Here is a 21,674-nt window from a genome sequence, read left to right as displayed (position 1 = left end):
TGCATTGCTTGACAAATCTCATCATCTTAACCTAGATATTTTCATTTTTAAAATTTTAATGGTTTTTATTCATATGTAAACATGTGTTTTATAATACTAACGTCCATAAACTGTACTTTAACTGTGCTTAATTTAGTATTTACAGAAGTCATATTGTGTGATCTTCATAACCATAATTTATTTGGTCTCTGTTGTTAGATATTTAGATTTTTTTCAAAAATATGTGTTATTGTAAAGGCAGCATTTGTTACTTCTACATTTTTTTAAAAATATGATGTTAAAGTTGGGATCAATATATCAATGTTAACATGTTATTTCGGGGCTACGAATATGTATTATCGATGTAATTTTCTAAAGTTTTAGTTAAATTTACAAATCCACCATCAGTGAGTTAGCTTATTAACTTCCCTGTGGACTTAATTTTATGTGCTTTTAAGCATAAAAGTTACTAAATTAATAAACATTTCTACTATATCTTGACTATGTATGCTAAAGTGAGGCAGTGTTACATAGTTGGCATGCATGGGCTAGAAATGTTTAAATCCAGACTTTTCTAGATGTATGACCTCTGAAAGCCTCAGTTTCTTAAAATTATAAGGTAAGGTTATAAATTCAATGCTGTAATGAATAAATGGAACATACACATTTCACATATATGCACGCACACACACACACACACACACACACATATAAATAGCACACACATACACACACAGACACAGGCACATACCCTAACCATCTACTTCGGTACCTGGCATATAATAGGTGTATATTAAGTGATGGATAATATACAGTCAAATACATTTTTATATTAGTGTTTGGCAGTAATGATTGGAATACTTTGCTGTAACTATTGTGTATAATGAAAAGAAAATGAATTTAGGATTAACAAACCTGTATGTATATCCAATATTCTATAAAACAAAGGTCATATCTGTAGTCGTCGTCGGCAGCCGTCCATCTCGAGAGACGATGGTGTAGCTTCTTAAGAGTCTATCTGCACCGCCGAGAATGGCCGTGCAGTCCGACTCGGGAGTGACACGGTAACTGTCTCCTCCCGTGTTGAATCGACATCTTGCGATGACGCTGGAGTGTCCTCTCCAGTGAAGCTGAAGCTACAGAGCCTGGGCAGGGTGATATGGAGGGTCTGCTGTTGCCCATGCAGCAGACCCCCCCTCTCTTCGCAGCTGAAGGATCCAAGGGGAAAGACGGAGTCAATACAGCTTGGCTTCAGGTGCGCCGCAGGAGTTGCCGGTGTTGACTACAACGTCAAACCGCCTTAGGGACTCCGGCTCCGGATTTTCTGTCGGGGTTTACTCCCTTAGCCTTTCCCCTGAAGAGGTATGCCGCAAGGCAGCGGAGGTTTTTTGGAGTCAGAGTTTTCCTTCTCTGAATATCTGTGGTATGTCTGATAAAACTGCATAAAACAATGAAGTAAATTTGCCCCAGCTGATGTGGCTCAGTAGATTGAGTACCAGCCTGCAAATTGAAGGGTTGCTGGTTTGATTCCTGGTCAAACCATGCCTTGGCTGTGGGCTGAGGCCCCAGCTGAGGGCGTGTGAGAGGCACCCATAGAGGTTTCTCTCACACATCGATGTTTCTCTCCCTTTTTCACCCTCCCTTCCCCTCTCTCTAAAAAATAAATAAAAATAAAATCTTAAAAAAATAAATTTGGTACCCGAGGCAGTGCTGTCTCATAATTGGTTTCATTCCTCCAGGAAATTGAGAAATGAATTAAGCAAAATAAATCTCTTTGAATTCATTTTTAAAGTCAAAAGCACTACTCTACCATCCTGCCTTCCCTGTAACTCATTAAGCAGATACTTGTGGCCAGAGATGATTATAGCTACAGGGACACAATGATGAGCAAGACCAAAATCTCTTCTTTTTAGATCTAATTCTAATTCTAAACAAGCAAACTAGTTTATTTCAGCTAATATTAGTTTCAGCTAATGTAATCCTTGTGAAAAAGAATGAAACAAACTGAAAAGAGACAAAAGGGGTGGCAGAATGTTTTAGAATCAGTGACAAGGAGAAGGGCTGTTTATAGGCTCCAGGTGCAGGTGAATTTGTATTCCTTCATCTCATTTGCAGGCACTGTATTGCTGAGTAGTTCTCTTGCTTTACAAAAATATTTAATTCAATGAAAGTTGTTATTGTTTCATACTGTTTTCTTTTCCAGATAAATTTTAAAAGGCTCATTGCATACTTGTGTGATCATAAAAGGTCTTAGATATGATTTACTTCTGGTGAAATAATAATATATGACAATTGAAAATATTAAGTTGAGAAATTATACACAATCTCTTCTACAGCTATTGTAGAAAATGAGATATCTATTTGCTTTAGAACCAACACCGCTGTTATGTTTTTGTAAAGCATATAATTGTAATGTATCAAAATGTTTATGTAAAAATAGGGATGTTGAATAATTTTACCAGATCATCTTCAGGATTTTTCAAATTACTTTCTCTGTTTAGGAAAATAAAATATCTCATGTTGTGGTAGAAATAGCGTTTAAGTGGTATAATGGGACAACAGACTGAGCTCTGATGGAAGTCACACTATGTCTCACTGTTTTCAAACAAAGCAAGAAAAATCCACCCATGACTATTTTGTTAGCCTTATTTGATTATTAAAATGCTTTAAAAATTAACATGTTTTAATGAGTGTATTGCTTAGCAATAACAATTGAGTGTATTGTGATTGATATATAGTAGAAAATGTTATGTTAATGTGCATGCTTTGTTGTGTCTGTTTTAAAACTATAAACTGATACTATTTTTTCTCTATTACCTGACCATAAAATATTCTTTTTTTGTCAATGATATATATAGATACCAAAGGGAAAATTATGTATATTATTTATTTATTTATTTTATCTAAAAGACCAGGACTGTGTTATATTTTTATTTCAGTAGGCAGCATACTTTTTGGTACTTTAGGAGGAGCTCAGAAAATAATTTTTAAATGATTAAAAGTCTTCATGAATTTTTCCTGCACAACTTGGTGGACTTTTATGTTGGTTATTCCATCATTTTGCTTTATTGTCTTTAGAGATTTCAAATGTTTAACTAAGAGGTGTGTCTTACTGCCTGTCACCACCAACGCTAATGAAGTTCTGACCTTTTACCATCTGTAACTTCTTCTGGAACATTTTGCAGAAAGATAAATGTTAAAAATTTTGATCAGTCTTCTCCAAGGATGCATGTATGTGTGTGAGAGTGTGATTGTGTGTGGATGAGGTTAATTAATAACCCTTGTATAGAATTTTAAAACTATACGAAGTAACAAATAAGGAAAGAATATTTACTTTAATTTTAGCACCCACGTATAGCCACTGTTAAATATTTTGCTGGTTCTTTCCAATTTTTTTACTTTTATTTTTCTTTATTGATTTTAGAGAGAGAAAGAGAGAGAGATCAGTTTGTTGTTCCATTTATTTATGCGTTCATTGGTTCTTGGTTTATGGTTCTTGTATATGCCCTGACTGGGCATTGAACCCACAACCTTGGAGTATTGGGATAACTGAACTACTCAGCCAGCACTCCAGTTGCTTTTCCATGAGTCTGTGTGTGCATGTGTGGATACACATATATGCATAGAACCTTGCACAAAGAAGGTGCTTTATAAGTATGTTGAGTAAGTGAATGTTTTAATATATATAATTTGTATTTTAAAATTTAAGATCATAGTATGTATATTGTTTTGTGTCCTTGCCTTGATTTTTACTTGTCCCAGAAAATTCTCAAGATATTTTATTAAAAAATATGGATTTTGATAACTTCATAATCATACACATATGTACCATAATTTATTTAACCTTCTTCCTGTATTAATTTTATTTTGCATTTTTGCTGTATTAATCTTATGTACATTTTTACCATTACATTTTATTATGACTACTTTCTTAGCATGTAATATTCCTAGGGGAGGAATTACTGGGATATAGAATATAAATTTAAAACATTTATTCTTTTGCCAGATTTTTCTCATTTAAAGATGATATTTTATTTAATTAAAAAGTTGAGGTATTCATCTAGAAAATTTAGAAAGCAGAAAAACAAAGTACAAAGAATACTGGGAAATTTTAAAAAACAATTCTGGCACCTAAAGATGACTTTATTTAAGGTTTTGACTTATAGAATTTTATTCTTTTTAGTTCCATTACATATTTTACAAAAAAACTGCTTTTCTTCACTAAGTTGTATACTATTAATATAACCCTCCTCTGCCGTTAAACAATATGCTACAATGTAATTTTATGGCCAATTATTAAAATATTTCCATAAAAATGCATTTAATTAACCCCCTCTTAGTGGACATTTAGTTTGTTTCCAATGTTTCATTATTATAAAGAATTCTAGAATAAAAATCCTTGTTTTTGTTCCCTGGGCACATCCATTATAATAATAAGACAAATTCCTAGAAGAATTGCTGGTTCCAGGTATATGAATATTTTTTAAGGCATTTGACATATATTCCACATTCCGTCTGATAGGTTGTACTAATTGACATCCACACCAAAAAGAGGTAAAGTGAAAGGAGATTATGCAAACATTTTCAAGTCGTTAACCTTAAAATTAACCAAATCATTTTCTAGGGAGCCTGTAGTTATTCACTTTTCTATGAAAGGAGTAATAGGGTGCCTGTTTAAATGTTTACCAACAGTCTTCTTGGGGGTGTAATATATTCATAAGCCTGTTCTAAAACAGGACAAGCTGAATATGGAGCAGTTAGATGATTTTACTCAATGCTCACAGAAAGTAAGAGGGAAGGCTCTTATTGGTTGTTGAGTCTTCTGATTACCAATTTAAATCACCTGCTCCTTGGGTTTATCTTCAATTAGATTTTATTTTCTGTCATTAATTATTTCAATAAAAGTCATTGTGGTTTTTTTCCCCCCAGTCCCTTCAGTGGCTGCGCAGGAAATGTGGTCTTGGGAGCAGTACTTGAAAGAACAATGCTATAGCAGCACCCGTTGAACTGTTTTCTCAGGTGAACTACTGGAAGTCTTATATTTTTGTAATGAATCAATACTTAGGGGGATTAATTAATATTACATTATTTGCCTAGAGAGTGCATCAACTTACTTGATTTATAGTTGCTGGAAAAGCCAATCAAAGCCTTAATATTTCAGAGTGTGCGCTCCAGAGCTGGACTTCTGGGGTTGAAATACAGTGCTCTTACTTACCAGCTCCATGTCCTTGGGCTAGTCATTCAGTCTCTATACCTCAGTTTCCTCATCCATAAAGTAGGGAAAGTACCATACTTGGGTTGTTGAGGAATTAAAGAAATTGTACATGTAAAGGACATAGGATACAACATGCACAAGGTGGACACTCAATACACATTAGTCCTTCTTTTTATTAGCTGTTATTACCTGCATACATCCACCCAAGGATCAGCCTTGAGGGATCTGTTTTGATATGTTGTGTGGAGGTGTTGGGTCGGGCAACAAGTTAGAGGAGACAATGAGGCCCCTAAATCATGTCCTTCCTGACTGTAAAGATACCCAGAGCAGCCTATGTGAACTTGCTTGACCAAGTGACTACTGGCACCAGGGGCGTGTAGCTTCAGGGGATTGCCTTTACCCACATACCTAACCTTCTGTTGCCCTATTCTTCTCAGTTTGTGTTTTCAGCATTTCAGGGCCAATTTATATTTAAAAATTACATCAGATTTGCATCTTCATATTGCATTTTAACTAGCTGAATCTTTTTTTTGTTTTATTATTTAGATTTGCTGAGTTACATCTAGTACTTTTTATCATGTGAAAGGGCTAATGATTGTAATCCTGGACATGGCAATAGAATAGGGAGAAGAGGTGGCACAAATAGGGAAAGAGAAACCAAGTGCTGGCACCCCACATTTAAGAAATACTAAGTATCTTCTTATTTGTTCTCAACCCGTTCTTTGCATCAGATACTTGTGTGGAACTTTGGAAATCACAGATGTGTGGGTATCCCTGAGACCTATTACATTGTAACGTCAGGGATGGAGCCTGGAAATCTCTAGCTTGAAAACCTCCTCGGGGCTTCTGTGTGTAGCTTAGAGGTCCACTGTGGTAGAAGATTTTAAGAATTGTGCAGTTCCTGCTTGAGTCAGATCCCTGCTACTCCACCTTGCTGTCATTTGATGAGACTTAGGGTGTTTTTTCCATCAAAAATGTGTGAGCTTCATTGACAAGGGATCTCTTCTTTCTTTTCTTTCATGTTTCCTCATAGTGCCTCCTCTGTTCAGTGAGCTCACATAATCAGTCAATGTTGAATGACTTCTGTGAAACCTCTTCTTCTACACATAGGTCTTTAAAGGACATTTGCAGTGACTAGGGCTGTGTAGTGTAACTTGTGGTCACCCTTTCCTTCTCTCCCTGTGTCCATCCCATACCCTGGCTGCAGCAGTCACTGCTGATCCAGAGGGAGAGCAGGCCAGACCAGGAGCTGGCCAAGCCTTGCCAAGTGCCATGACTTCTGATGGTAGATGTAACCCAGAAAGGGTCTAAGATGTAAAGTTCACCCAGAAGACACAGGCTGGGCTTGGGTGGAATCACTCACTGTCCAGAGTCTCAAGGCAGCCAGAAGCCATGTAGGAACAGTCAATGACTTTAGTTAGAACTTACTTGTAACAAAATTGGCCATGAAATATGTGGAGTCTTAGGAATTAGACCTGTGCTAATTCCTAGGTCACAGATCCTCTCTTACCTCCAACAAGGATCGAATCTGACATTTGGGTGTTGGGGGTGAAGTTTGTTTTAATTTCCAGATCAAGGCAAGTTTTGCCTCATGGCAGCAAAGTATTGGATTCTCTGACTATCTTTTACATTCTCCCCCTCATCTCAGCCAGTCACTGTGTTAACATTAGTTTTCAGAGTTTCTTCTTTAAAATCCGTCAAGGTTCATCAACTAGTATAAGAACACCTACAGAAGAGAGAATTTCTCCCCCAGATTATTTCTTGTGATCTGATGTTATCTAAGAAACCACCAAAAGGCAAATGTGGAATATCTGTTCCCAAAATAAACCTTTATGGCAATATTGGGTGCTATATATTAATTGGCTGTGGGTCATATAACTTTCCTCCCTTGACTTTTATAGAGATCTGACGAGAGTACTGAAAAATGCTAAGTGAGAGGACAGTCTTGGGACATGTAAAGATAGGAGTGGTTTCTCTTTGGAGGGTGTAAACAGAGAATCTGTGAGACTGTTCACTGAGTGGAGATGTGTGGTGAGCAGCGGATGCAGTCTTTGGTGACTCCTTGGCTAATAATTTGACATAAAATATGACTTTCTCATGCTTTTGAACTCTGTCAATTCTGAAGGTGACAGTGTTAGTGCACGAGAAAGCAGACATGCCTGACATGTTGGAGTGCCTTTCTCTTTACTCATAATTTAACTGTCAAGCTACTCATGTTTTTAAGGCTCTCTGTGTGCAAAGCATCATGTAAGACCTAGATTAAAACACTAAGGAATTTGTGACATGGCTTCTCTATATCTTACCATCTAGTTGGTATATGAGATATGCCTATAAACTATAAAGCATAGTAACAATATGAGATAGAATATTAATAGTCAGTGGAATGTACAAGTAATGAGTTAGGATTCCATGATGAGAAGGGACCTCATCCAACCCTGAATGAGAAGAATGAAGGCACTGATTGTTAGGTCTAGTTTGTCCTGATGACCTAAGAAGATGCTTATGTTCAAACAGTGTTAATCTAACTCAGCACTTACATTCTAAGATGAAATAAACATGGTTTATAATTGAAAATAGGTTTTAATGGGGTCCAAAAGCAGATACCAGCTTTCCAAGAATCATCAGACTGAACTCAATTTTATATTGATGTTGTGCTCTTGACTATTAATGTTCATTTTCCTTGTGTAAGTATTATAATATGGTGTTCAGATCAGCCAGCTGAGAGGGAACTCTTCATCTTTGACACCAAAATGTTGAAAATAACACTTGAAATAGTTTGTATATCCCAAGTGGAAAACTATCAAACAATATTAGAGTATTGCTTTACTTTTAATTTATAATTCCCATACTAATATTCAAGTTTTAGAAGCTGATACTCAGTTACACACATGCCACATGATCAATTTCATTATGTAAATCAGATACTTCTACAAAGAAAATGTGTATTTTTTTTTTAAGGAGAATACTTTTATTTATAGTACTCAGGCACAGGATTTTATATATTTATAGATCTGATTTAAATTTCCTTTTGTGCAAGATAAATTAAAATGTTTTATATTTTATAATTTATTTTACCATCTTGGATAATGAATATACAAGGATATATACACCTTGTGTTGACAGAAAATTTAAAAACATTTTCTTTTTATTACCAGTGAAATGTGCCTATCTTGATTTGATTTAAACTTTGAAATAATTTTTCTTTTGTTTTGAGGCTGGCATTAAAATGTTTTCCTTCTTACCTCTCCCTGCCCATCATCTGACCATATCATGTAATTTCCTAAGGCATTCTTTTCACCCTGCTGCCTATGACATCAAGTCCAAATATGTCAGCCTGGAACCAAAAGCCTGAGTCCAGCCCCATCTGCAGATGGGCATCAACACAGCTTCTTCTGCCTGTTGGGACCATTGATGCACTGGTTCTTGCTTGTCATTGCCTCCACTTGACGTTTCAGTTTTTATCCATGTTCAAAGTCCCCGGTGTCTCTTCTTGCTCTCTAAACCTCATGCATCCATGTCCCCTTTAATATCCATCCCTTTCATGTAGGTATCCCAGCCTGCCCTCCTGACATAGCAACATGGACTTGCCAGTCAGCCACCATTTGTCTAACTCACATTGGCAGGAGGATAGGGAACAGCGGAGGAGTCTCATGAAGACTAGATGCTCACCCCTAGTGTTACCTGGATGTTAGCAGGCCCAGATCTTTGCCTGTACCAGCCCCAGCACTCTGGGACGAGTCACATCTGTGACATTATCAGGCCTCTGACAGAGGGAGCACAGCTTGCCCTAGCTCTAAACTGTCTGTTCTGCTGACAGTGAGTCCCCCCAGCCGCACATCCCTGTTGTCCTTAGTCACTGGCGCAGAAAGCTCTGCTTTGTATCCCTGGCAGATGTTCCTCTGTACCCAGTCAGTGCTGGATTGCAGAGTAGATATGCTAAACATGTGCTTAGGACCCTGCAAAACAGGGACACTTCTACATTTTAAAAATAATTTGGTATTTCAGAACAAAATAAAAGTTATCATGAGAAAAGTTGAAACTTCCTTGGATTTATTCATATATCTTTGTGGTTTAGTAATATAGTTTTTATTTGTATTCCTTATAGATGAGGTGTCCTATTAATTTCCTTTTGCTGCAGTAACAAATTACCACAAACTTAGTGGCCTAAAGCCATACAGATTTATTATCTTGAAGTGCAGAAAGTCAGCAGTCACAAATGGGTCAGCAAGCCTATGTTCCTTCTGCTGGTTGTAGGGAAAATCTCTTTCCTCACCTTGTTTAGCTTCTAGGGGCCATCTGCATTCTTTGGCCTATGGGGCCACATCATTTCAACCTCAGTTTTTATTGTCACATCTCCATTTCTGATCCTGCTGCCTTGCTGTTTATTATAAGGACCCTTGCGGTGGCATTAGATATACCTGGATATTCCAGGATAATCTCCCCATCTCAAGATTCTTCACTTAATAATAACATTTGCAAAATGGTCTTTGCCATATGAGATTCAATATTCACAGGCTCAGGGATTAGGACATGGACTTCTCACTATGAGATGCAATCCTTACAGGCTCAGGGATCAGGGCGTGGAGTTTTTTCATGTGAGACATAATATTCAATGCTCAGGGATTAGGACATGTACTTCTCTCCGTGAGATGCAGTACAGGCTCAGAGATCAGGATGTGGATGCCTTTGCTGTGTGAGATACAATATTCACAGGCTCAAGGATTAGGATGTGGATGTCTTTGGGTGCCACTGTTCTGCTCACCCACAAGTGCTGTCCCCTTTCCGTTGGTAATCCTGGTCTGGCCCTGCCCCCAGCTCAAGTGACTTCTCATGGGACATCTTCCTCCTGATATTCTCCTGTGGTAAAACCAATGCAATGCCCTTAACAACTCAATATATTGGTCCCCTTTTTTCCCCAGCCAGAGTGCATACCTGCTTCCCCAATCCCGTTGGCTTCTGCTTCCTGAAAGCCCGCTGTACTCTCTACCAGACACACTTCTCCATTCTCCAGCAGGCCTAGCATTGTCCTAGCTCCTTGCAGGCTGATTATTTCCCTTTTATGGCCACACTTAGCCCTCCCTCCTTTGAGGGTTATGCCATCTCATCCCTACTGTTTTCATTCTTGTTACTTCACATGTGTGTGCGTGTGTGTTTATGTGTCTGCCTGCTCACACCATTACCTTTTTTGTACCTCCCCTCTTCCTTGCCATCTGTCGCACATCCCCAGTTGTGTTCTCATCCTTGGACTTTCCTTTGCTCACCTGACAGTCTGCCTGACTCCCTAGTGCCATGAGTGCCTCCACCCCGGGACCTGAACTTCCTTTCCAATCAGTCCATCTGGTCCATGGCCCCACTCACAGTGTTGAACTTAAAGTTTCACCATCTTATCCACTGTTATTTCATGGTACCAATTTTTCTTTTAATTAAGATTTGTAGTTGTTGAATTCTTTTTCTCCCTTCTGACTTCACATCTGTCCCTAGTCTGTTTAGGCCCCTGATTCCCTCATTTCAGCCACTCTCTTGCCAGGATCTTCAGCTCCCTTGTTCCCCTTTCTGCTTTTTCTGATATATGCCTGCCTAAATCTTGGCTCTGGATGGATCATGTTTGCCTTTAAACTTCTGTACTGAGACCACCAAGCACTGCTGGAAAAGAACCACAAAACCTTGCAAATTGGTGGTCCTGCAAACCCATAGTTTCTGTCAAGCTGGGCAGTGCCTGACTGTCCTTCTGGATTGCCAGGCTGCAGGTTCCCTGTTTCCTGGGAGGGAAGTTCTCTTAGCCATTTTTTCTTCTCCCAGCAGAAGGTCACTTCTTTGATGGGCAAGGTGAGACCCTCTTTCACTTTCTCCTACAGACTTCACTCACCGCACTGCTCTCACCTCCTTCCCAGTTACAGGGGAAGTAGTGCTCTGGATTATTCCCATTTCTGCTTTTCTAGATATCTCAGCCCATCAGTTGCTTCAGGTCCTGCTTGTAAGTTAATTGTGCTTCTCTTCTGAGCCTTTTCCCTTTAGAATACAAATATGCTTAAGTCTTTTCTATCCTTAAGAAAAGATACTGCACCTTTATTCTGTATTTTCCTAACTCATCTCCTTAGTCCAGTCAGCTTTTTGAAATTTTAGACTGACTTTTCTGTTTTCTTGAGTTTTCTAACCTTTTCCTCCTGCAACCTGGCATTTACTCCCACCATTGCCTTAAACTGCGCCAATGGAAGTGACTTCCAGGACTTCAAAGCCAGACACATGTTAGGCCTTATCTTACATTCCCTCCACTCCAGAACTCCGTCCACTGTTAGCTTCTGATTTTGCTTTTACCTAGCCACTCCTTGCTTGGCTCTTCTGAAAGTCCTTTTCATCTTCTATGATTTAATTTTAGGGCCCTTTTCTGCATGACTCCCTGGCCATCTCATCTACCTCCTTAACTTCCATTCCAACCAGACACAATGGGGTTCCTAACCTCCTGAGTCTTTCTCTTGGTCTTCCTCCTCACCTGGATGTCACATAGTTCTTAACACTCAGTGCATCCAAATGGTACTCATTTTCTCAGCCTCCTTCCATAAGTCAGCTTCCTGGGCTCCTTGTCCCTGGGAATGGCTCTCTATACTAGTCCCCCAGTGGCCAGCTTGAGTTTTTTCCCTCTCTTTGTTCTGTGTATATTTGACAGTCTAGTCTGCTCAAGTTTTACCTCTTAAGTCCTCAGTTCTTACTGTCTGTCCTTACCACTGCTGCCTTAATTTAGGAATTAGCCCTGCCTTTTGTTTTTTTCTTCATCTAAATTGTAGCAAAATTTTCTTAAACAGTCTCTTTCTGTCTAGGCTGGCCCCACATTTAACCTATCCTGCACACTATTCCATAATGATTTTTGGAAGTGGTAGTTTTGTTTATCATTTTTGATGGCTAATTTTTATGCTGTTCTGTGTGATTACCTGTAGGTGCATTTTGTTTCTTGGTAGAATTATAATCTCCTTGAAGACTTACTGGGTTTCCTTTAAAAACAAAAAAACAGAAAGCTTTCTTCCTGCTTTATGATTCTCTTGCAGAGGTACGTTTTTGAGTACCTATTAATTTGCTTGGTGTTTTATATATGCTACCTCACTAAGTCCTTCCAGCAACTTTCCCCTCACTTTATAGAACAAGGACTCTCTGATGCATTTCTCTGACCCTTAGTTTATTTAACTGAAAATAATAGATAATATCATTACTTCTCAGGGACTGTTGACGACTTATATATAATGAATGTAAAGTGTTTGACATACTATAGTGTCTGACATATAGGTCACTTTATTAAATGTATGTTATTTTTAAAAACTACTCTTCTCTCAGATCCTGTTTTTTTACCCTTGTTAGAACCTTCTCTCTGTCCTTCTTGGTAACATTCATTCAGAACACTAGCCAGGGCCTGTCTCCCTAAACTTTATGGTTGTCAGGACTTACAGTAAAGCTCCTGCCTGTCCTCCATCAAGCATGGCCTACCAACTGGGGGCATTTTGATCTTGCTTTTGTATTCTTCAGTATCTCATGGGGAGTGCCCTGTCTGCAAATCACCCATCATTTGAGCTTCATCTGTTATCTTAATGTTGGCAGATTTTGGTGTTCCAAACCTTTATATTTTCTCATTATAATGTTATTCTGCCTGCCTTCACAGTTGATAACTTACTGACTTTCTTCATGATGAAAACAGAAATATTTCTTCATTTGACTCCCTTCATGTCCTAAGGCAAAATTATTATATAGACTTCGGTGTTTCCACTTTTCCTCCTCTACTTCCTTCACTGACATCTTAATCTTGGACATTCCTTACTCCATGTTCTTGCATTTTGCTCTATCTCTCTTTCCCCATTAAAATCTATTCTAATTTATTATGACTTTGGAAAGAAATACTTTGTGTCCTGATAAGGAAATCCCAGCCATCTGTAGGATGATGGGAGAGTATTATTTTTGGAGGGGGCTGGAAATATTTGGGGAACAAAGACCTCTTTTTGACTTAACTCATAATTGACCAACATCTAAGAGAGCCTTATTTGAACACATTCCTGTTCTCTCAATCTTCCTTACTTGATCTCAAAACAAAAGGAGTAGCTCACTATTTCTTTTTTTTTAAATTTTGATTTCTTTAGTTTTTCTATTACAGTTGTCCCACTTTTTCCCCCATTGCTCGCTCCCCACCCAGCGCACCCCTTCTCCCACAGTCAATCCCCACCCCATGTCCATTATCATGGGTCATTTATACTAGTTCCTTGACTAGACCCTTCCTTTATATACCCTCCTTCACTCCCTCCCCCCACTCCCCTGGTAACTGTTAGTCTGCTCCTTGTTTACATGCCTCAGGTTCAATTTTGCTCTTTTGTTTGTGTTGTTCATTAGTTTCCTGTATTAGGTGATATCATATGGTACTTGTTTTTTGTTGCCTGGCTTATTTCATTAAGCATAATTCTCTCTAGTTCCATCCATGTTGTTGCAAACAGTAGCAGTTCCTTCTTTCTTTCTGCTGTATAGTATTCCATTGTGTATATGTACCACAGTGTTTGATCCACTCATCTACAGATGGGCAGTTAGGTTGTTTCAAGCACTTGGCTTTTCTAAATAGCACTGCTATGAACATAGGGGTGCATAGGTTTTTTTGAATGGGTGTTTCAAGATTGTTAAGGTATAATCCTAGCAATGAAATTGGTGGTTCAAAAGGCAGTTCCATTTTTAGTTTTTTGAGGAAATTCCATACTGTTTTCCATAGTGGCTGCATTCCCACCAATAGTGCACTAGGGTTCCTTTTTCTACGCATCATCACCAGCACTTGTTGTTTGTTGATTTGTTGATGATGGCCATTTTCATGGGTGTGAAGTGATATTTCACTGTGGTTTTTATTTGCATCTCTCTGATGGCTAGTGATGTTGAGCATTCTTTCATATACCTATGGACCCTCTGTACGTCCTCTTTGGAGAAGTGTTTGTTCAGGTCTTTTGCCCATTTTTTAATTGGATTGTCTGTCTTTTTTTTTAATTTTATTTTTTGGTTATTCAATTACAGTTGTCCCATTTTTCCCCGATTGCTCCCCCCTCCCAGCACATCCCTTCTCCCACAATTATATCCCTCCCTGTTGTCCATGTCCATGAGTCATTCATACACGTTCCTTGACTAGACCCTTCCCTTACTTATCCCCCTTCTCTCCCTTCCCCCTCCCCCCTACTGACTACTATTCTAGTCTTTGCCTGTTTAGTTCGTTTGTTTGTGTTGCTCTTTAGTTTCCTGTATTGGGTGATATCATATGGTATTTTGCTTTCTTTGCTTGGCTTATTTCACTAAGCATAATTCTCTCTAATTCCATCCATGTTGTCGCAAATGGCAGGAGTTCCTTCTTTCTTTCTGCTACATAGTATTCCATTGTGTAGATGTACCACAGTTTCTTGATCCACTCATCCACAGATGGGCACCTAGGCTGTTTCCAGCACTTAGCTATTGTAAACAGAGCTGCTATGAACATAGGGGTGCATAAGTTCTCTTGAATTAGGGTTTCAGGATTTTTCGGGTATAATCCTAGCAGTGGAATCACTGGTTCAAATGGCATTTCCATTTTTAGTTTTTTGAGGTAATTCCATACTGTTTTCCATAGTGGCTGCACCAGTCTGCATTCCCACCAACAGTGCAGTAGGGTTCCTGTTTCTCCACATCCTCGCCAGCATTTGTTGTTTGTTGATTTGTTGATGATGGCCATTCTCACAGGTGTAAGGTGGTATCTCATTGTGGTTTTTACTTGCATCTCTCTGATGGCCAATGATGTTGAGCATTTTTTCCTGTGCCTATGGACCTTCTGTATGTCCTCTTCGGAGAAGTGTTTGTTCAGGTCCTTTGCCCATTTTTTAATTGGGTTCTTTGTTTTCTTGATGTTGAGTTGTATCAGCTCTCTATAAATTTTGGAGATCAGTCCCCTGTCTGTGATATCATTGGCAAATATGTTTTCCCATATGGTTGGCAGTTCCCTTTTCATCTTGCTGATGTTTTCTTTTGCTGAACAGAAACTCTTTAGTTTGATGTAGTCCCATTTGTTTATTCTTTCCTTTATTTCCCTTGCCTTAGGAGATATATCGGTGAAAATATTGCTACATGGGATATGTGAAATTTTCCAGCCTATGTTTTCTTCTAGGACTTAGATGGTGTCACAGCTTACATTTAAGTCTTTGATCCATCTTGAGTTTATTCTGGTGTACGGTATAAGTTGGTGGTCTAGTTTTATTTTTTTGCACGTCTCTGTTCAGTTCTCTCAGCACCATTTGTTGAAGAGGCTCTTTTCACTCCATTTTATATATCTTCCCCCTTTGTCAAATATTAGTTGACAATATAGACCTGGGTTTATTTCTGGGCTCTCTATTCTGTTCCATTGATCTATACGTCTGTTCTTATGTCATTACCAGACTGTTTTGATTACAGTGGCCTTGTGGTATATTTTGATAGCAGGTATTGTGCTTCCTCCTACTGTCTTCTTTTGTCTCAAGATTGCTGTGGCTATTCGGGGTCTTTTTTGGTTCCTTATAAATTTTTGAATTATTTGTTCTGGTCTGTGAAATACATAATTGATATTTTAATAGGAATTGTGTTGAATCTATAATTGCTTTGGGTAGCATGGACATTTTAATGATGTTGATTCTTCCTATCTTGAACATAGTATATGCTTCCATTTATTTGTAGTTTCCTTAATTTCTTTCTTCAGTGTTATGTAATTTTCCAAGTACTGGTCTTTTACCTCCTTGGTTAAGTTTATTCCTAGAACTTTATTTTTCTTGTTGCTATAGTAAATGGGATTTTTTTTTAAGTTTCTATCTCTGGTGTTCTATTAATGGTGTACAGAAATGCTTAGATTCCTGAATATTGACTTTTTACCCTGCTATTTTGCCAAATTAATTTGTTAGGTTGAGTAGTTTTTTAGTAGAATCTATGGGGTTTTCTATGTATACTATCCTGTCATCTGCGAATAATGACAGTTTTACTTCCTCTTTTCCAATTTGGATACCTTTTATTTCTTTTTCTTGTCTGATTGCTGTGGCTAGGACTTCCAACACTATGTTGAATAGGAGTGGAGAGAGTGGACAGCCTGGTCTAGTTCCTGATTTCAGGGGGAATGCTTTCAGTTTTTGCCCATTGAATATGAGTTTGGCTTCAGGTTTCTCATATATAGCCTTAATTATGTTGAGATATGCTCTCTATCTCCAATGGTTGTTGTATTTTATCACATGCTTTTTCAGCATCTATTGATATGATCGTGTGATTTTTGTCTTTCATTTTGTTTAGGTGGTGTATTACATTTATTGATTTGCAAATACTAAACCATCCTTGCATCCCTGGGAAAAATCCCACTTGATCATGGTGTATGATCTTTTTAATGTGTTTCTGAATCTGATTTGCCAATATTTTGTTGAGGATTTTGGCATCTGTGTACATCAACGATATTTGCCTGTAGTGCTCTTTCTTTGTTGTGTCTTGACCTGGTTTTGGAATTCACTCTTTTTTTATAAATGTAATCTTTGCATCTAGACCTGAATTTTATTTTTAAAAATCTAATTTTTCTAAATATACTAGTACATTAAATAGGATTTGGAAAACCTGTGTGTGGGGGGGGGGGTGTGCGCGCGCGCGCATGTGCACACACTTGATTTTGATAAAGTCTGGATTTTTATTATTGCTGAAGGTGCAGAAAAATGCTGCTGTGAAAATTCATATTTATTATAACCCTCTGTAAAATTATGTGAGATACCTAGAGCCTTTTCAACCAAAACAGTTCAGTCAGATGTCGTTATTTGTGCTCTGAACATGTTTCCAAATTATTTAATAATCACTGAGAACACTACCTTATTTTTAATATAGATCCTTAGATAATACTTTAAATATTAATCATGAGCCACATGATCATTATGCATGGCTTTGTTAGTGGTTGTATAAACTGTAATGAAATCCCTCATTATATGTTAAATTCTTATGTTCTTTGAATCAGTTAAATATAGCCTCAGTCTATAATCTCTCTTTTTAAAAAAATCCTTACCCTAGGATATGCTTATTGATTTTAGTGAGAGAGGAAGAGAGAGAGAGAGAGAGAAAGAAATGTGAGAGAATATTGATCTGTTGCCTCCCATATGGGAATGGAACCCACAACCTTTTGGGCTATGGGATGATACTCCAACCAGCTGAGCCACCTAGCCAGGGCCTATATTCTCTTTTTTTTGCCTGAAGTGTTTACTTGTTTGTTTACTTATTTATTTTTGTCTTCTGTATATATTTTGTTGCCTCCACTTTTAAGATAACTTCATTGGTGTTCAACAGTTTTTTGTTTTATTGTTTTTGTTTTTTTCAGAAAAAATACCTTGTGTATTATATTTAGATTTTTGGCCAGGTTTAAATCGTAAGTCATATTGAGGGCAGAGAAGGAAATGTGCTTTAATACTAGAATGTAGCCTTACAACACGAAGTCATTTAAGCTGATTAATTGTTGGGACCCTAAAGGACAGAGCAAATTTCCATTCGTGTTTATTTCTCATATTCCCTAAAGCTCTTAAGTTCTGGGGCAAAACTGAAGATACATCCTGACATTGTGGCTTGGATACTTTCCCTATTCTTAGAATCCATTTCTCTGAAATGGTGTGACTCAAAGTACCAGGGGAGCTGTGAAATTGTTCAGCAGATTGAAGTGGTGGAGCTAGATAGCCAGATCAGGGCTGCTTATCTGTACTTCCAGCTGTTCAGAGGAAGAGATATTAGAAGAAGAAAATAGTGAAATTCAGAATCAAGGGGAGACAGTTTCCACATCTTTTCTTCTTTAGTTAAAGAAAATTTATATTAGAAGTATCCTTGTCTTTATTTTCCCTGAGAGAGTTTCGTCCTTTAGGAAAAAAATGCGTGGGTTTTTATCATTTCAGATGCTAGACTTGGAGGATTTGTGGAATCCACTCAGTGATGGCTAGTGATCTATCAGACAACTTTTGAAGTTATTTATAAAAGTTCTGTCTATGCAGTTCTTTATTTAATACTGTGTGGGTTCTTTCCCTTTGTTCATAAAGATCTTTGTTGGTGTAAAGCTGCCAAATTTAACAGTATTTCGCCCACTCTGGTATGTGCTGCTTTTTGTTTCTGAGACTATAATTCAGTTAGTGGTTAGGTTAGGGTGACTGGAGATATATATATCTGAGCCAAATTCTTGCCATCAGTAGGTCAGTAGGTTCTGAGGAAATGCGAATTTTTAAATCTAAGACTGTAGTAGAATAGATTTTTAAAACAACAGTAGGAATTACATTCACTAACTTGCTAAAGTATACTTATGTTATGACATGAATTCTGTGTTCTCTGTTTGTAGAATGCTACTTGGTGTAATCTTGACAGCAGTTTGGGATTTAGAATTAATATATGAAAAATATTCAAAATAACAAAGAAGTACTCTCTAAAATGAAAGCTTAAAAATACACAATCGGCCATGCTTCACTGCCATCTTAACTGAAGCTTTGCAGGGAGTTATGTTTAAATTAATTATGTAGGTGATTATTTCTCCCCAGTAGCTTAGTAAATAAATGGCAAAAATAGGTGTCACATGGAAAAGGCAGATTTTGGACATGCCTTGCTGCTTGGCCTATATATCCATGGTGAACAGCTGCAGTGAACTGTTGTGTTCTGCTTATTGAAGTCTCCTACATATGTGGATTGATTGATGACAGATTCCCTGAAATGATGGCCATGTGGCTCTTAATCTTTTTTTTAGGTCTTAGGCCCCTTTGAATATCTAGTGGAAGGTATTGCTAATCTCCTCAGAGAAGTGTTCGCATGCAAATTTTATGTAAAATTTAGGAGGTTTCTGCAATTGCTGAAGAAACCATGGCTCACACCCCTGTTTCAGCATTAAAAACATACATCAAGTGTAGTTTAAACAGGCATAGAAAAAAATGTGTACATGAATGATGTTTGCACTTTCTCTCTCTCTCTCTCTGTGTGTGTGTATAATATATATTTAAGTTCTCTTTGTTATTAAAAGGAGAGAAAGCCAGAAACAGTTCTAATATATTCCAGTGTTAACTCAGGCAAAAATCGTAAAGCTTCTTGAGGGAAAAGCAAGGAAGGAGTTTCATAACCTCTCATAGTTTTCTAGTATCTTGCAGTGAATAGACATTTATGATGACAGATTCATGGCAAGAGACATGGGAGAACACTGAAACTGTAGTAAGGCATCAGAAAGTAGGAATTGATAAAAAGTAAATAAAAATATAGTTGTTAATGAGCTGTCCATAAAATCCTTGTAGTTATCAGTAGATGTCAATTTAAACTGCCTGCCTCCTTCATCTTCAGCATCCAGTCAGTCATTAGGTGCTACCTATTCTACCTCCTAAGTAGCTATTGAATCTGGTCTCTTTCCTCCATTCCAGCTCCTCTTGCTCTGCATTGATTGAGGTCCTCATTATCACTTGTGCAGGCTGCTGCAACATTATGTAATATACCTTTGTAGTGAAGCACTCAGACCAGGTTTTGGATTTAAATTCTAGGTTTTTACTGACTAGCTGTGCAGTGGGAGCATTTGTGACCTCTTCTGAGCCTGTTTCTTCATACGTGACATGGCTATTGTAATAGCTCCAATACGGGGGATTGTAAGACTTAGGTAAGTTGAGTTAGATGCTGTACATGGCACATGAGAAGTTCTCAATTATTGGTAGATATTAAAAGCCTCCTTAATCATCTTTTCTATTTCTAGTCTTGCTACTTTTCTAATTAATTTTCCACATTGCCAGTAATAAGATCTTTATAAAATGCAAGAATGTATTTTTCTCCCCTGTGCTTAAAAGCTTTTCATTGTGTTTCATCAACTAAGAATAAACTAAAATGCCCTTAACAATACATACAAGACTTCTTGTGACCTGTTTCCTGCCTGCTTACCTAGCATCATCAGCACTTGATTATGTGTGTTGATTTTTTTTAAATGTAAAGCCATTTAAAAATTTAAACAAGATGGGTATAAAAATAAAAAACTTTCTTTCTACAGGTTCCCCTTTCTAGGTGAACTACTCAAAATAATTTGATGTGTATAATTCGAGATCTGTATAAATGTTTATGGAGATATGTCAGTAGTGGTCATATAAATAGTTGTGTTTTATTTGTCTAATACTCATTTTATATTTATCAGTATCATGACTATGGTGTCACCTGAGTAGATCCAGGTCTGTGTCTTGCTTTTTAATAATTGAGTTGTATTCCATTGTATTGTGTCTATTTTCTCTCCACCTAAAATTATTTTTATATCTGCTGTTGCAACAGAAATACAATTAATGTACTCTCCAAATGGATAACCATATGTCCTAATGCCTTTTATCTTTACTTTCCTGACTTAAAATGCCACCTTTATTTTATATTAAATTCCCATATATGGGGGTATGGCATTCTTTATGCCACTGCTTTCATATTTTTGGCATCTGGCGATCATTTATGGTCACAGATCACCAATAGTTAGACCACTGATTTGAGGTATTTAAAGAACTGACTCTAAACATTAATTATAAAATAAAAGCTTAAAATTATGAAGTCTTCAGTGACTGAGTAGGATAGTGTTGCCCTTAACTTTTCATAACAATCTATCAGAGTGACTAATAACCCATATGCGAACGCCAGACACACTGTGATATCAGGCACATTACATAACCTCCTGTGCCTCACTTTCATAATCTGTATAATGTATGTAATGACACCTGTCTCATGGAGTTTTTATGATGATTTAATGAGTTGATACTTGTAAAGTGCTTTGAACAGGATCTGGCTCAGAGTTAAGTGTTTTATAAATGCTTGTTTGATAAAAAACATCTTTATAAAGGATAACCCGGCCTCTGTAACCATTTCTTCTCATTCCTTATTTTTCATTTCTGTTTACCAAGAAAATTATATCTAATTATTATATGTTATTAGTTATGATAGTAAATGTTTGGCAGTTCTGTGGGTAGATCAAAGATAAAATGAGACTCTTTGTTTTGTCAATTGCTAAGTCAAGAAAAATATCATGCTCAAAAATGTGCAAGCTAATTCTTTAGAGAGAGCTGCAAATGCATTCATAACTTTTTCTTTGGTTGTATTTGTCTCAGGAAAATGTTTTTTTATGTTCTTTTCTGCAGTAATTGAATTAGTTTTAGGCTACCAATAACATGATTTGTATTTATTTAATATTGAGTAAAGAAAATCAGATGTTGACAAATTAAATTTTCTGTGGTCAAGCAGTTTATATCACAGTTGACCTACATAAATTGACCTGGTATAAATTGTGACATTTTAACCCTGGAGATATACATTGAGACTGTTTGAGATTCGAAAGACATTGCTGAGATAAACCATTAAAAAGGCCACTGAACTCAATGCAGTGGTCTTTAGTTTTAAAAGAAATTTTGTTTTTAACATCTGCATATCAAATTCTTATGAACGTCTTTCCTTTTGACAGCCATCACATAAAGGTTTGGAAACCAGAGGTCCATTGTCCTTG

The 21,674-nt window shown here is 37.3% G+C and overlaps 1 protein-coding gene across 1 annotated transcript in view; it reads left to right on the top strand.

Annotated features, from left to right (window-relative positions):
- Positions 1-21,674, top strand: part of L3MBTL4 (L3MBTL histone methyl-lysine binding protein 4) — a 434,331-nt gene that overhangs the window by 70,381 nt on the left and 342,276 nt on the right. Inside the window, 2 exon segments of the mRNA XM_090285146.1 lie at positions 4,909-4,963; positions 4,965-4,998. Of these exon segments, the coding sequence (XP_090141272.1) occupies positions 4,909-4,963; positions 4,965-4,998 (89 nt within the window).

This window comes from Furipterus horrens, unplaced genomic scaffold (assembly GCF_987537825.1).
Source record: "Furipterus horrens unplaced genomic scaffold, mFurHor1.1.pri manual_scaffold_8, whole genome shotgun sequence".
Taxonomy (NCBI): Eukaryota; Metazoa; Chordata; class Mammalia; order Chiroptera; family Furipteridae; genus Furipterus; species Furipterus horrens.
Note: the sequence above shows the minus strand (reverse complement) of the source record. Positions and strands in the feature narration are given on the sequence as shown.